Below are 16,558 nucleotides of genomic sequence, written 5' to 3' on the forward strand. Positions count from 1 at the left end.
ACATCATTTTTTACATTTCCATAATATCAGAACTGAATTCTATAGTTTTAACAGGGTTGAATGTTTTGAAGTGAACAAACCAAATAATACCACAAATGAATGTCCAAATTAATCAATTCCATTGGTAATAGAACTCATGTTGGTGCTGTTGTTTTCTCACAAAAAAGTGATTTCACTTTCTGGAGGATGAAGGAACTGGAGGATTAATGCACTGGCTTTCATTAGTCAAAGGAATATTACAAAAGACTAGCAGGATGAAAAGTAATATTAGGTTTACAAGAAAAACCTTCAAAATTAAAGCAATATCAATATAATATGTATTTATAAATTGCCATTAATATTATTATTATTATTTAATTATAAATAATTTATAATTATTATTTATAAGTTACTGTATCTCATGTGGACAAGGCAAAAAATGTCAACATCTGCTAAAATTCAAACCTACTGTATGTTCACTTAAGTGTGATATTTTGATAAAAGGAAACAAACTAATATGATTAAAATCTTTAAAACTTGTGGGTTTGATATTGTATCCAGTATATTAAGATGGGCACATAAAAATGCACTTCATAACAGGAATGATCATTCTGTCTGCTCTCAATTTCAGATGCAGCATTACTATAACTCCAACTGCTCTTTCTGGAACTATTCAGAGAGAACCATGATGGGATACTGGTCCACTCAGGGCTGCAAACTCCTCCACGCTAATAAAAGTCACACCACCTGCTCCTGTAGTCATCTCACCAACTTTGCGGTGCTCATGGCTCATCGAGAGCTGCTGGTAGGATATGAACTTTATAAATATTTAAGCTTTTGTCTGAGTGTTACTGTGAAACCCAGCTGTGATAATTGACACTGCCAATGCTTATCTGTATGCCAGCCAGTGTGAACTGATAATTCACTGGATTGCAGATGGATGCAATCAGCCCATATTTTTTTTTTTTTTTACATTTTAGTCCCCACATTCAATTTCCATAAAGGAGGGAGCTTTGCATTGTGAATGTTACACAGTTTCCTATCTCTTACGTGAACCTGAGGTTTTGTCCGAGCCAACTTTGACCACATCCTGTGATTTGCAGCTGTCTGTTGCATTGCGGTGGATAGCCCCATCCACTGCACAATGTCATTGGTCCAATCTGATGCTCCATATAGCTGTAAAGTAAACAACAAATATATTTTGATTGTCTGTAACTGTGCATTGTGCCTAATTTTTGCTTTCAGTGTGAACAGATTAATTACTTATTACCGGAAACTTGTGTGTTGAACCTGGTTAAGACACCATATAAGAGTCTGCCTTCAGAGTAAACTTCAAACTCTTTTCAAAAGATCAAGGAAAACCTTAATTTTTTACCTTAGTTTCATCACTCTCTCTATCTGTTTGTTTGTTAGGGACCAGACAAAATCCAGGAGCTGTTGCTGAGCGTCATCAGTCGAGTGGGTATTGTGGTGTCCCTCATCTGTCTGGCAATGAGCATCTTCACCTTCTGTTTCTTCCGAGGACTTCAGAGTGACAGGAACACCATCCTTAAGAACTTGTGCATCAATCTCTTCATCGCAGAGCTCATCTTCCTCATCGGCATCGACATGACAGAGGCCAGGGTAAAGTTACAGTTGATGGACGTGATGTTTTCAGCTGCACATGGTCTCATAAAATGGCTTACCCCTAGAGTTGTGTCTGCAACCTCCAAGACATCTTCCTCTTGAAATCTAGCTGCAATTAGACTAGAGATCAACCAACATAGATCTTTCAATGACCAAGCAGGCTTGATTATTGGCCAATATTTGGCCATTTTGATCAGTGCGTGGCCAATATATCACTTGTTTGGACACGTGATTAAGATGAATGTATGTTTTTTCTAGTTTTTCAGGCTCATAAATGCATATGTTCACCCCACAGGTTGCCTGCTCCATAATCGCAGGAATTCTGCATTACTTTTTCCTGGCATCTTTCACTTGGATATGTTTGGAGGGGGTTCAGCTCTATCTGATGCTTGTGGAAGTCTTTGAGAGTGAATATTCACGCAGGAGGTATTTCTACATAGTGGGATATCTCCTCCCTGGTCTGGTCGTGGGTGTGTCAGCTGCAATCGACTACAGGAGTTACGGGACCAAAAAAGCGTAAGTGACTGTCTTCTTTGATTTAAAAAAAAAAATGCAATGTTGTCTGTGTGAGCACAGCAGTTCCATTGGTACACACACACACACACACACACACACACACACACACACACACACACACACACACACACACACACACACACACAGTCTTCAGAGGATGCCTTACAATACAAAATGTGGTTTCCATGCAGGGCTGCATGCGTTAGTGTCTTTTGTTCAAAGAGCCTCTGGTGACCTGTTGTTTGTAAATGCTCTCTAACGGAGATGAGGGCTGCATGAGAAAGAGGCTTTTACGCAGATTAATGGCAGTGCTTCAGTCCTGTCTGAGCTCTTGGGTTCCTTTTTATAACACATAAACAGGTGGACGTGTCTTGGCCCTGCCTGCGGTGTCACTGTTAATACTTAAAGCAGAGGTTTGCTTTCATTTTCAAACATGTATGGGTGATTCATCAATTAGGGGAAATTTTCTGTCCCCTAGATTAATTTACAAGAGATTTGTTTTAAACACATTTTAAGTTTAAAAAAAATATATAGATTGAAATTGCTCAGAAAACTATGTGAAGTCACTATCAATCCTATGTGGCTTTCTGTTTTGTGAGGACGTTTTGGCAGGACATACTGTGTGGAAGTGTCACTTATTTTTTTAAATGCCATTTAGGCTTTAGTCATTTGGAGATGGTATTAAAGGGAGGGACATTATCTTTCTATGGATCATTTGAAACTCTGAGTGGTGCAGGATGTCATACATATTGTTGGTCCATTTTCCCGATTGAAAAATAATACACATTTTAAATGCATGTATGTTAAGTGTATTAACGCTTGCGAATACACTGGGTAGCATATACATTTTTTATCATGTCTCTTTGATCATTTTTAATCCTATTAGGAGTGTTGAAATGGCACATGAGGCAGAATGTCTCTTTTTTAGGTTTGTCCCTTCACCAGACTTTTGAATTTCCCCTCTATATTACATTTATGAAAAGTTAAAATCAGGGAAATTCTATTTTTCACTTTCACCAAGGACTTACAAACATATTTTCTTATTAATTTTGTAATTATGTGTACAATTTGTAATTATTTTATTACTTAGAATCACTGTTCCCAATACTGTTGTCATTACCATCACACCAATTATTTTAGAGCTTGAGATTTTTACTTGGTGTGGTGGCGGGGGCGTGGTTGAGTGTTGTCCGGAGAGAGAGAAAGCAGTAAGGGTGCACACACCAAAGCCTTATAATGTCTAACACTTGTTTCTAACTGCAGTAAGCACCGGGGAGAGGGATATAAAGGGAACATGCCAGAGATGAGAGAGAGAGAGAGAGAGCGCTACCAGTCAGAAAGAGATTGTGTGAAACTGTGACCTAATGAATCTTATTTTGAAAAACTATCTTTAGTTTGTTTAATTAAAAGTCATACCTTTGAGTTGAAGAAACCAGTTCCCTGTGTCCTCCTTTCTCTCCCTACGTCGAGTCTTTTCACTGGTGCTGAAACCCGGGAGAATTGAAGGAAGTATGCCGTCATGGAGTCCTCACAGTTGGCGAAATATTTCAAGTCTCTCGCCGGTCTGCATCACACCCACTATCAGGCCCAGCTTGAGCTAGGACAGCACCAGGATCATCACTTTCATGAGGTACTCGGAGCTCAAGCAGAAGACGGCATGCGATCCGGAGCCTACTAAGCCAGGAGAAAGCCTTGGCCGAGACCCTGGACACAGCAGCCCCCAAAAGCGGGTGTATCGAGTGACGCAGGATGCTTAAATAAAAGAGGATACAACCCAGCTGTTAATACCGAGGAGCGGGTGGGAAATGTTATACCAGGCGGCTCATTATAATCTGATGGTCGAGTCTTTACACTTGGTTATAATTGAAATGATATGTAACAGAGCAGCACATCTCAGTAGAGTGACCATTTGATTTTAATATTTTTACATCATGATCTGAGGGTAGGTTTATTAAGTGTCATCAACCATCAAACAAACACAATTTCAACAATGAATAAACTTTTTATTTTTATTGTAAAGAATCATCCACATAGTGTTATGAATGCAAGGCCTGCAGCATTGCATTTGGCTCATATCTTTCTATGGTTTCTATGAGAGTTTTAACATTAGCAGGAAACACTGATCATATAAATAATGTCAGAGGTCACAGAATAGAGAAACTAGAGCCGTTACAGGAAATTAGTCTTTTTGAGCAGTGCTTAATAGACTAATGCATGGCTGGAATCAACCTGTATAAAACATTGAAACATAACCCACACAATCTTGTTTTAGTGCTAGATACCATTCTCAATGTGCATGATAAATAGTGATGTTTAATACTTAGGTTAAGTTTTGAACAACATGTACCTTGTCCTACACCGTTTGTGCTGTGCACATGAATGTTACCTTATTTCAGGGGTTCCCAAACATTTTGCACTTTATTTGTTTTCTTACTATGGCAATGTTTTAGTGAACCTTTATTACATATATTGTATATATATAATTTTTTGTTTAATTTAATTTAATTTATAATTTTCATTTTTGCCCAAATATATTGCTAATTTGCCAAATGTCGCACTGTATTATCATTATCTATTACAGTAGTAAAATGCACAAAATAAAAGATGCAAAATTGTCTATTTTTATCTGTCGTTTCTATTTTAATTTTCCTGATCATTTAAAAAAGTACTGTATATCATTCAATTTGTGTATGTACATTTGATATCTTGATATAGCCAATATATTTTAAATAATCATAAATAACTTTTCATAACAGTAACAAAGGCTGTAGCAACCATTATAACCTAAGGTGGGTGTACAAGTTCCCCTTTCTTCTAGAAATATTTATAGGGAATAAAAAATTATATTTATATTTTTAGAAAATGTTACATTATATTTTTAGAGTTTTAGCAGCCATGCAATGAAATAGTGGCCGGCCGCCTAAACAACACACAAGCTTCTTTCAACCAGTCGGTTCAGCAGTGGACTGAACCAGTGCTTAAGCGGTTAACAGTACTGCTTAAGGGGTTGCTTGTCAGGACTACAGGGCAAACAATGTCAGGTTAATGATGCTAATGTTACTTTAAAAAAAAAAGATTGATTTGCTCATAATGAAAGTAATTAAATTATGTCATAACCTTGTATGGAGAGTAGCACATAATTTACTTACCCTGATAGCACACGTACATCACCCAGACGTCTATTTGATGTGTGTGTTTACATCTGGAAGGCGTATTTTGTGGTTGTTTGCTTATTTGCAATACGTCTATAAGACATTTCCTCTCGGATGTCAATAAGACATTTATCAGAATGAGTCTTTGAGATGTTTTTGATTCAGAATGTTTGTAAATCTGACCTTTTTAAAAGATTTCGTTAATAAGAATGCAATGCTTTCCAGATGAAAATATCTAAAAAAGACATCTTTGAGATTTACGTTTGCTATCTGAGTAAATATGAAAAAAGACCCATTTTCTCACTGTCAGTGGCATTAAAACGTTTGCACTCTCACTCTCACATACACATATGCAGCACATGCAGGAATAGAGAATGAAGTCGCATAGTAGGGATGTGCCTGAAGCTGAATACCTTATTAGAAAAGTCACGACTAATTACTTCAAAACAAATAACAGATTCATTCAAATAATATAAAAAAATTTTTTTGACTGATTATCCAAGAGGCACAAGGATAAAGTGATATTTTTAACAAAAATATCCAAAATGACAAATAATTTTTGAATCTGTGCAGCAAGTATTTAAAAAGTGTAAACCTTATGAATGTAAATGTGCACATTGTGATTTCAGATCGGATGGTCGCAGGCTCTCTGGTAATTGTGCTCACACGAACCCCCTGGAGTTCACTAATCCCATTTGGGAAACCCTTCCCTAAATTCCTGCTGCTTGTTAAGGAGAGATCTGCTTGGTTATTGGCCGTATCATTTCCGCTTGGTGGATGATAGAATTGGGAGAAAAATCCCATAAACTTACACTGAAGGCGGGGCCACAATCTAGGAGCCAGAAAATCATAGAGACTTGAGGGGTGGGCTCTTTTGGCATGGACCAGTAAGCAACCACCTAGCCACTGCACAGCAATGCACAAACAAACACTCCGAAAACCTTAGTATCCACCTACAAATGCACTTAAAACACCCAGAACACCTTAGCAACCATGTAGCAACAACAGAATAAATTATTTATAATACCCTAGCAATGCCTCAGCAAACACCCATATCACCTTTTAAACCACATAGCAACGCACTAAAAACCACTCTTAATAAGTGCATAAGTGCATACTAACGAAAAAAGCTCTCAGAAAAACTTAGCAGCATCATAGCAACACCCTGGCAACCACGCTGGCATAGTGGCCATTCACGGCCAAGCACTACAAATCGCTTGGGATTAATTTTTTTTTTTTTTTTGCAGATGCTGGCTCAGGATGGACAATCACTTCATTTGGAGTTTTATTGGACCTGTCACCTTCATTATTATGGTACGTTCAGGAACTTCTGACAACCTTTGTATTGCTTGTGGTTGTATATGCCTTGTGTGTGTATGTGACTGAATGCTGAATGCATGTGTCATGTGAAAAACAAGAAAGAGAATAATATTTCTGTGCAGTTTAGGGTCGCAGAACTGTGTCTCCCTGTTTAAAGAATAATTGGCGAAATCCTCTTGTGCGAAAACATCGAGCTGCCTTTGTTTCCTCAGTCTTATTCAACAGATTGCAACTCATTGATTTCTGCTTAGATCGGTTCAGTCTCGACAGACTCTGTCGATGAGGCCTGCGGGGAGGTTCGTAAATGCTCTTAAGGTTTTATTTACAGAGATGGTTTTGATATGATGCGGCTTTTTCAATGTGGCATTAAAGCACAACATTGTCCTCTACTCAGCAGGACGTATTTGAACTATTGGGTCATGACAACCCCATGCAGGGATGAAGACTGAGTGTGAAAAAAATGTTGAAGTCAAATAATACAAAATAAAAACGTTTATTTGTGTGACTTAACCTTTTAAAAAACATCCAATGACTTTGCTGACAGTGCTGAACTTGTTTGCCGTGAGATACCGGTCATATGGCACAACGGATTGACACAGCTGCAGTTTAAGCACACTGTTATTTGCAAGCTGAAAGATTACTGCCTCAGACTACATTGGGAAGGTTAAGAGGAAGTAGGCCTGAGGGAGACAGAGATAGAGAAAGATAGAAAGACTACATCAGGTGGCATTCACATCTGTCTGGCTCTCTGTTTGCCCTTTAATCTCTGGATGAAAAAGTGTCGTCTTCCTGAAAATCGAAGGACAATTGAGATGTTTGCCGAGGGGTGACTTTATTATATTATTTATGGTTGTATAAACAAACCAGGTGACCTGCATGCTGGGGTGAACTGTGATGGAAGTTGTTTGTTGGAAAAACTTTGGGATCAAACCCTGAGAGCACATGGAAACATAAGTTAAAAATTGATTTATAGACACACCAACAGTACAAACACTGGTTAACACCAATATAAATATTAATAAACATGTTAACACCAATATAAAAACTAATTAAACATATTTTTGTGTTTATATATTATATATAAACACAAAAATATGTTTAATTATTGAAATAGCCAGGTAGAATAAACAATCTGATTTTCAGATCAATCAAAAGTGTAGTCGACTGATGCGTTTTTAAATGCCAATGCCAATTCTTATATAGAGAGCAGGTTGGCAGATGGCCAAGATATTGCCCATACTATATACATGTAATATTATTATAGCAAATAATGTGTAAACAAAATTGCTTCATTTAAATTAAAAAATTTGTTACACAACATTTATTCAAAATTTAAAAAAAAACTTATACTGTGTGTAATGACTACTTGTGTTATAGCAGTCTATCTCTAGTGAAAATATATGAAAATATGATCCTCATATGCAGTACATTGCATTACATTTAGCACTCAAATCCAAAGAGTTAAAAAGAAACAGCGACTATAAAAAGACTCTGACAGGCTACAAGATGCTGCAGCCATTCCTATATTTGCAGCCACTCTTTGCAAAAGAGCTATAAGCCCTCAGATCTGCTCATTTGGCCGTTGCGGCACTGGACGAGGAGTGATGTATGTGTTTGTGCGCTTGCTGATAATCAGAATACATGTTCCAGTCATCAGTGGTAGAAAGCTCATGACCCTTTATGAAGCTGATTTATTGTCGCGTGCTCCACTCGGACAGCAAGCAGGACTCGTAGTCCTCAGGCTGCTTGACAATGCTAGATAAAGCACAAAGTCTGCAGCCTCCCAGGGGACCGCCAGACCATGGTTTCCTCCGACCCCTGACCCCTGATTCTCAGTAGATCGGCTATGTCCTTGTCAATGAGAGAGCCTGAACGAGTCTCATTATTCAGAGTTTCATTTTGCCATGCAGAGGGAAAGAACGCCTGTTCAATTAGTTGAAGCCCATTGTGCTTCTCATTACCCCACATCTATTTTCAGCATGCTCGATCCTGCGCTCCCTAGCCTCAGCGATTCAGAGCTCCTTGCAGTTCACAGCTAGTCCGAGTTTTCTCGGCTCTTGGACACCAGGCATATGAGCTCCATGAAAACCAGGACATGGAGCTAATGATGGTTGGGAACCATTAGTGCGATTGAGTGACTTTAAAACACACTTGGACAATGACACGTTAGCATCATGCAGACAGTTCCATCTGCACCTTTAATATTTAATCTGGTTCACTCAAAGTTCAAGACACACACATACACGCACCTACACACACACATGCAGCTTTCTCCAGTGTCCCAAAGTGGAGTTCAGGATCTTCTGCTTGGCTAGTGGTGATGATTCAGGGGTGGGGGGGTGTTGTTCAGGAAAAGTTCTTTCCGAAGCAGAGGAAACCCATGGGACTGGCAGGAACAAGGAGCTTTAGGAGTGTAGCGGCTGCTTTGCGATGTTACCTCTCCCTCTGCTGAGCGTCCTAAGTTCCTCTCTTCTCATCAGATCACTGTCAGCATTCCGGTGGGGTGAGAGGCCTTTTATAGCTCTGTGCTTATAAACTTGGGCACAGGGGCTACAAAACCAGGTGTAACCTTGCCTCCGTCCTCTCTCCATTTTTCTCTCTGGGTCATTCTATGAAATTGGTGCCTTTTCCAGTTTAATGAGGTGATTATAAAAGTACTTTCTTGTAAGATTTTAAACATTCTATCATGTACATAATGTTGTTAAGTGTTAATAAATTGTATTGTGCCCTCTCTAGCTACACTAATACATTTAGAAAGGGAACAGGGCTGACAGTTTCACTTTTTGATGATCAGACATTTACAAAACAAAATCTTGGTAAAGGGGTTGACTTTATAAGATCGTCCCCTAATGAGAAACACAACAAGACATCTTCAATGAAAGAAGATACTTTAAATTGTCCTTCAACAGTTCACGTCTTGAAAACATTATTATGTCCTAAAGGTTACACTTTATATTAGGTGTCTTTAACTACTATGTAAATACATACAATACAAAGTATTTACTGTGTAACTACATGTTGTTTTGCAAAATTATCACTAGATTCACATTTGCTGCTACTGAGTTTGAGGTACAGTATGTGTAGGTTTAGGAGTAGGGTTAGGAGTTAGAGGTTAAGAGTTAGCCGCCTGCGTCTGCATGATGGCGCCAAAGGTGCCCACTGGCGTCCACTCACTGACGCGGTGAGAAACCCCATTCAATGAGAAAATGTTGATATCAGTTATCAATCTTTGAATATTATTTTGTGTGATTATTCTCAATGTTTTATCCATCCATCCATCCATCCATCGTCAACCGCTTATCCTGTGTACAGGGTCGCGGGGGGCTGGAGCCTATCCCAGCTAACATTGGGCGAAAGGCGGGGGACACCCTGGACAGGTCGCCAGTCCATCGCAGGGCTCTCAATGTTTTATAATACTTATAAATAGATTAGTGCGATATTACATTATACAGTCATATGTAATATTTTAGATCCCCTAACCCAACCCTATTTCTAAACCCAACCGATAATCAACAGTATAAAACATGAAAGAAACATTTAGATATTCATTATGTGACATATATCACACTATTTATAAATATATTTAAGCACCCATCCGCACATTTATGCCTAAACTTAACCAGTTCTCAACAATAGAAAAGACGTAACAAGCAGAAAAAGTACATAAAGTTGCGATCATCCGCGATCATCCTGTCATCCTGAGTTTGCTAGCACTTCTCATTAAAAAATACATGTCAATCCAAACTTGAGGTTGTTGTAATTTGTCACAAAACAAGCGAGCGCCAATGGCATAATCAGCAATTTTGAATATGGTAGAATGAAACATTTGCAGCATGTGTTACGGCGGACACCTGGTGAATGCAATCGGTGACTAAAAACTTACATTTATGTTTGTTCTTCACATTATTTTAAGACTCTGAATACACCTGGAATGAAACAGGTCTCTTCAGCAGTGCAGGATGTGTACAGACAGATTAAATAGACAGATAAACAATAGATTAAATTTTAACAACTGTGAATACATTTTGCTGATTTCAAATGAAATGCATATGTCACGATGACAAAATTTTACCCCAACGTATCATTAAATGATGCTAAAATTCCAATGTCCATTGCGTCAATCAGTTGACATCAAAGGTTTCTTACTAAAAAGAAGGCACTTGCCGTATGCGTCTTAAAACTGATGCCAGAGGGCACTTTTGGCATTTGTAGATTGATGCGCTGGGCTCTTGCACAAGCATCAGTCATTGACGCCTTGGGAGTGAGAACGTGTTGCAAATGCAGGTACTTTAAATGTAAGTACAATGCAATAACAATTATATAAGTACATTGTACTTAGGTACTGTACATCATTGTTAAAGACTACCTAATATAAAGTGGTACCGAGTTTCTTTCTTTCATTTTTATGGAATAGAGTAGTACCTCAAAATGTGAAGGTAAAAGAGTTGACGCATAACCTGATATAAGTGAGAGTAAAGAATGTAACAATAAAATGCGAACTTTTTGCTCCATGTATTCTGTTTTCATATATTACTGTAGCTGTAAACAAAGGGGTGTAGACAGTCCTAAGATTTCTATAGCAATACAGGGTAAAAGTTGGCTAGTTGGCTAAAAAATCAGCTATTTTCATTGTTTAATTTTAACACATATGTAAATGAGGGACACAAATGCAAATGCCCGTTCTATAGAAGGATCACTCTCTGAACTTTAATGACTCTGAGAAGTCATGGCGGTTGATTGCATGAAATGCATGATATTGATCACCATCACTATTTTGATGGTGGAATAATGAGCTTGTGTGGCCGAACGAGGAGTTGAAGAGCTCGTTTGAGCTCGGTGACACCACAAATGATAGACTGCTATGTCCTCACTTGTTTGTGCTCCAAAAAATGGTTTAGACCAGAAAATGTTCCGTCACCACATTGTCTTCCCAAACACATGGGTGTAATACATGACGAGTGTAGCTATTGGGAAGTCATTTTACACTGTACACGATAAAGTATGACCAATACGTTACTTTAGCTTGTTACTACGTCTTTCTCATGGAGTGTGTTTCATTGTATAAGTGTGTGTAAATATGTCTTCAATGTTCCTGCTGCTTTATTGTGAATGTTTTCATGTGAAAGAAACAGAGGTTTGTTTACCCATTTAAACGTTTGAACATATTTGAAATTCTTTATCTAGCTAAATGTGCTGAACACTCTTGGACAATTTCATTGATTCCTGCTGTCTTTTTTTTTAACTGAGCAAAGATATACTTTATCTTTTTAACTAAAAGTTATATTCTAGGTTATTTACTCAATTCAATTAATTAATTAGTATTAATTACAATTACAATTTAATTTTACATAGAAAATCATGCTCTGTCACAAATATGTACTGTATCAACAACACTCATTTCAAGCACATTAGGCATTAGATCAAAAGGTTTTATAATCATGAGAAACAAATTAATTTAAATGTGTTCAAATGTTTGACTGTAATGTATATTTCTTCCATTAGCAAATCTCAAATATCCATTTCCTCATGTGCGGTCTCTGAGCTTCTCTGAACTATTTGTGTTTTCTTTCTGCAGTTAAATGGTTTTATTGCTTTTTTGCATTCTTGTATTGATATATAATGACACTGAATTTGGCGCCAGTCATCTTGGCTTTGTCCCGCAATATACCAGATGGTCATTGTAGCCTATTAGGCACTGGCTGAAGGGAGACTTTGATGGCTGTTTTCAATTAATGCTCTCTATAAAACATCACTTCTCTAATCTTTATTGTAATTTATTTTGATTATTTAAATTTTTTTTTCTTCTCACAGCTCAATCTTGTCTTTCTGCTCATCACAATGTGCAAAATGATGAAACACTCCACAACGCTGAAACCCGATTCTAGCAGACTAGAGCACATCAAGTAAGTCACAATATTGTATTCAATATTTCTGTTCATGTGGAGTCAAAGTGTGCCACCACACAGTAAAATGAAGAAACATTGTGAAGCTGAAATGGAGGACGGGAAGAGACATCAGTCCTTGGTTACATTGTACAGTGGGTTTCAATAGTCCACATTGAAAATCTGTGATTCAAAATCTAATTTAAACCTGGAAAGAAACTGTTATTGGATTTTAAAGCATTTTAAATCACTAATTAATTTTCACCTTTGTGTAAAGGATCATATTTCCATGCTTCCATTGAACCGTTCTTTTTGTAACATTATCAGATAATGCTGGGAAAGCAGAAATCATCAGGTTGTGTGTGTGTGTGTGGGGGGTGATTATAGGGGTATTATCCTATAAATGTGGTTAATGAGGACATTTCTAGTGTCCCCATAATTCAAATCACGTAAAACATCATACTAAACAATGATTTTTTTAATTTAAAAAAGTAGAATTTATTTTGTGAGGGTTAGGTTTAGGGGATAGAATCTATAGTTTGTACAGTATAAAATCATTATGTCTATGGAGAGTCCTCATAAGGATAGCTGCACAAACGCGTGTGTGTGTGTGTGTGTGTGCCTGTGTGTGTGTGCGTGTGTGTGTGGGCATGCTTATGTGGTTTACGAGGACACTTTTTTAGGTTACAAACTGGTAGTTACAAAGGTATAATGCTATAAATGTGGTTTATGAGAACATAGACATAAACCATTATGTCTATTGAAAGTCATCATAATGATAGGTAGACCAACATATGTGTGTGTGTGTGTGTGTGTGTGTGTGTGTGTAAGCACTTCCATGTGTTTCTTTTTGGAAAGAGGGAGATCTCTTCCTGTGGCAGAAAAGTACAGAAAAAGTGAGCGTGTATTTATCACTTTGTGGGGACCAAATGTCCCCATAAGGATAGTAAAACCCGAAATTTTTGACCTTGTGGGGACATTTTGTCGGTCCCCATGAGGAAAACAGCTTATAAATCATACTAAATTATGTTTTTGAAAATGTAAAAATGCAGAAAGTTTTCTGTGAGGGTTAGGTTTAGGGGTAGGGTTAGGGTTAGGGGATAGAATATAAAGTTTGTACAGTATAAAAACCATTATGTCTATGGAAAGTCCCCATAAAACATGGAAACACTACTGTGTGTATTGGTTGACCACACAGCTCTATTTTGACTCATTCTCCTGGCACGGCAATGGATGTCTTACTGCTACTACTTGATAAAGTTTGACATATTTTTATTGTTTTTAATTATTTTTATATTACAGATGTTTATTAGAAGTTTTAGACTTCCAAAGTGAGATGTATGTGTTTATGACACTTTCAACAATTATGTTACATCTGGGGTCAGCAACCTTGTTGACACGGAGTGCCATTTTTTATTTTCCTGGTCAATGGCTGTGCCGAAAAACCATGTATCAGATTTACCAAAGTTTGAGCCCACACATATTTAGAATTTTTCCTAATTTAATAATTTTTCATTACAAATGATATTATCTGCATAACAGTTTGAGTGAAAAAAAAAATTCAAATCCCGATGATTATGATAAGAAAACCTGTGCTTTTGTTTCAAAATGAATTTGATTACTGATCACGAAATTGTGTGGAATCTTAAATATTTCTTATATTACGGAGCTGATTGTAATCATGTAATCACTAACATGCAAGCAACAGCGAGAAAGTTTTTCGCACCTGTATTCCAATTTACATCTTGATGTAATCCTTCCTCATGTCCCGCAGCATGATTTCATCAGCTGTATGGGCGACTAAACACTAATAAAGAGACTTGTGCTGTGTGTGCATGCCATTCGCGCATCACAAGCTGATCAACTATTTAGCCCTTTTCGGTGAATCGCACCTGCAAAATCCTAAAACTTTATTTCCAGGTTTCATTTATATTTCGAGTAGACTATGAAATAGATTTTTGAACCCCACTATGTGGGTTTATGTTTTCTTTTTTTATTGTTTAATGTCATTTTGAGTGTCACCATGGTTTAAGGATGTACCTGTATGCTGGGTTGGAAATCTTAAGGATTAATTGTGGTATAATGTTTGATATACTGCAGTCTCATCACAGTTTAACTTTTTGTGTGATCATGAGGAAGGATCACATCAAGATTTAGATTGATAAATTTATATAAATAAAATAGTATAGCTCTCTTGCCGTTGCATTTTTTTTAATTTATTTTTTTATAGTGCTTGACTGCTTTGGTCAGACCAATGAACCCTGTTACCCAAGATATTGTAAAAAAAAATTTTTATAAAAAATGTATTATTATATCATTCATTATTATTTTATTATTATAATTATTATTATAATTATTATTTCATTTATGGTATTTGAAAAATGTACAACTATTAGCCAACATTTGATCCCAAACATTTTTCAAAAAATTATACATTTTATCTGTTTAATTTTGATATTTATTTAATGTTTATTGCCAGAAAATAATAAAATCGCACAAATCAGTGTTTTAAAATGTAATGTAATTTAGACATGTATTGAACATGGACACTGTATTTAGTCCCACTTTTGGTAGCATGGTTGTAAAAATTGCAGACGTCATATGCAATTATGAGATGTTTAAAAAAAATACTTGACATCATGAGATCCACAGTCAACATTTTCTGGAGGTTAAGCACCTCCTTTTTTTGTTGAAAAAATTCAGGGCTTAATATGTTGTGAATTTATATCTTTCAGTTTGCTTGCATTTAATGTGATTTTTCAAACATTACACACACAGCCAGTGGGGAAATATGCATGGTTTATTGTATTTAACTTTGATATAAACATGAAGAACACACTACACAAAATATGTTGCTCAGGGGATTGTGTTGGCCATATGGTGTCTAAATTTCTCTCCACCCATCACCAAAGGGCAAGATGAAACAATCCACTGAACTCTGGTTTCATTGCAGCATGTTGCATGTTCAGCGTGCTAATCTTCAGCATTACTTTTTGTTTCTCTCTGTTTCCCATTTGTTGTTGTTTTTCTATTTCTCTCTCTCTTTCTCTCTCTCTCTCTCTCTCTCTCTCTCTCTCTCTCTCTCTCTCTCTCTCTCTCTCTCTCTCTCTCTAATCTCTTACCCAAACCAGTATTATTATGTCTGTGATGGTTATTATAAATCTGATTTGCCTGGGTAAGATTCACTGTGCATCACAACTTACAGTATAAGACTGCTTATATAACATTGCTGCCACTTTAAATATTGTAAAAAGGCAAAGCACATTTGACCTGAGAGAACCCTCTTTAGTCTTGTCAGGCAAGTCGGGTTTGCACACAACAGCATGGATTAATCAAACGTGTTCTTTTGGCTGTCTATTTGTAGAGAGACACGTTACAGTGGCAGTAAAGTTTATAAAAGGTTGTATCATGAAATCATCAAATGTGTTATTCATATTTTGTCTATACAGCTGAGGGCAAAATCTAACTCTTCTTTTAATCTGTCTAGCTTAATTTGCTTCTTTCTTTTTAACTTCAGAATTCTTGAATTTGGACTTTAATACTAATGAAACTGAGTTGCCTGATCTAATGTTGTCTCTCTCCTCTGCTGGCCATGCTCTCTAGCTATGAAGATAATAAACCATTTATCAAGTAAGAGTGCTACCTGGACATGTTTACCACAGCCTCATGGTTGTTAACCATCATTTTATTGTCTGTTTGTTGGGCTCTTCCAGAAGCGTCGTCGCCCTGTGCTGCACATTTGTGCTGTCTGTCTGTCTGTCTTTACCTTAACTTGTTTCTTCATTTTTATGCCGCCTGGACTGTCATACATTGTACCTTTACTTAATACCCTCAAATCCATATTACCCCTTAAAGAGTTGTACCCTCATATTCCTCAAATCCATTATTTTAGTTATATCCCCTCATACACTATAACTCATAACAGAATTATGAAACTCATACACCTAATACCCTCATCCTTTTCATACCCCTCTTACGGTTTTGGAACTGAGAACTGTTTCTCATTTAAAAACAAATACAAAATCATAGAACTGTATGATTTTCATGCCATTCGGTTCCATTAATGGTTCTCGATTGTGCAAT

The 16,558-nt window shown here is 37.0% G+C and overlaps 1 protein-coding gene across 11 annotated transcripts in view; it reads left to right on the plus strand.

Annotated features, from left to right (window-relative positions):
• The window catches only part of LOC127632666 (adhesion G protein-coupled receptor L2-like), a 151,737-nt gene that overhangs the window by 124,285 nt on the left and 10,894 nt on the right, over positions 1-16,558 (plus strand). For all 11 annotated transcript variants that reach the window (XM_052111384.1, XM_052111385.1, XM_052111386.1 and 8 more), the window contains 5 exons: positions 611-784; positions 1,393-1,602; positions 1,901-2,121; positions 6,521-6,587; positions 12,405-12,496. In XM_052111384.1, the coding sequence (XP_051967344.1) occupies positions 611-784; positions 1,393-1,602; positions 1,901-2,121; positions 6,521-6,587; positions 12,405-12,496 (764 nt within the window). The remainder of the gene's footprint in view (positions 1-610; positions 785-1,392; positions 1,603-1,900; positions 2,122-6,520; positions 6,588-12,404; positions 12,497-16,558) is intronic.

Source organism: Xyrauchen texanus, chromosome 39 (assembly GCF_025860055.1).
Source record: "Xyrauchen texanus isolate HMW12.3.18 chromosome 39, RBS_HiC_50CHRs, whole genome shotgun sequence".
Taxonomy (NCBI): Eukaryota; Metazoa; Chordata; class Actinopteri; order Cypriniformes; family Catostomidae; genus Xyrauchen; species Xyrauchen texanus.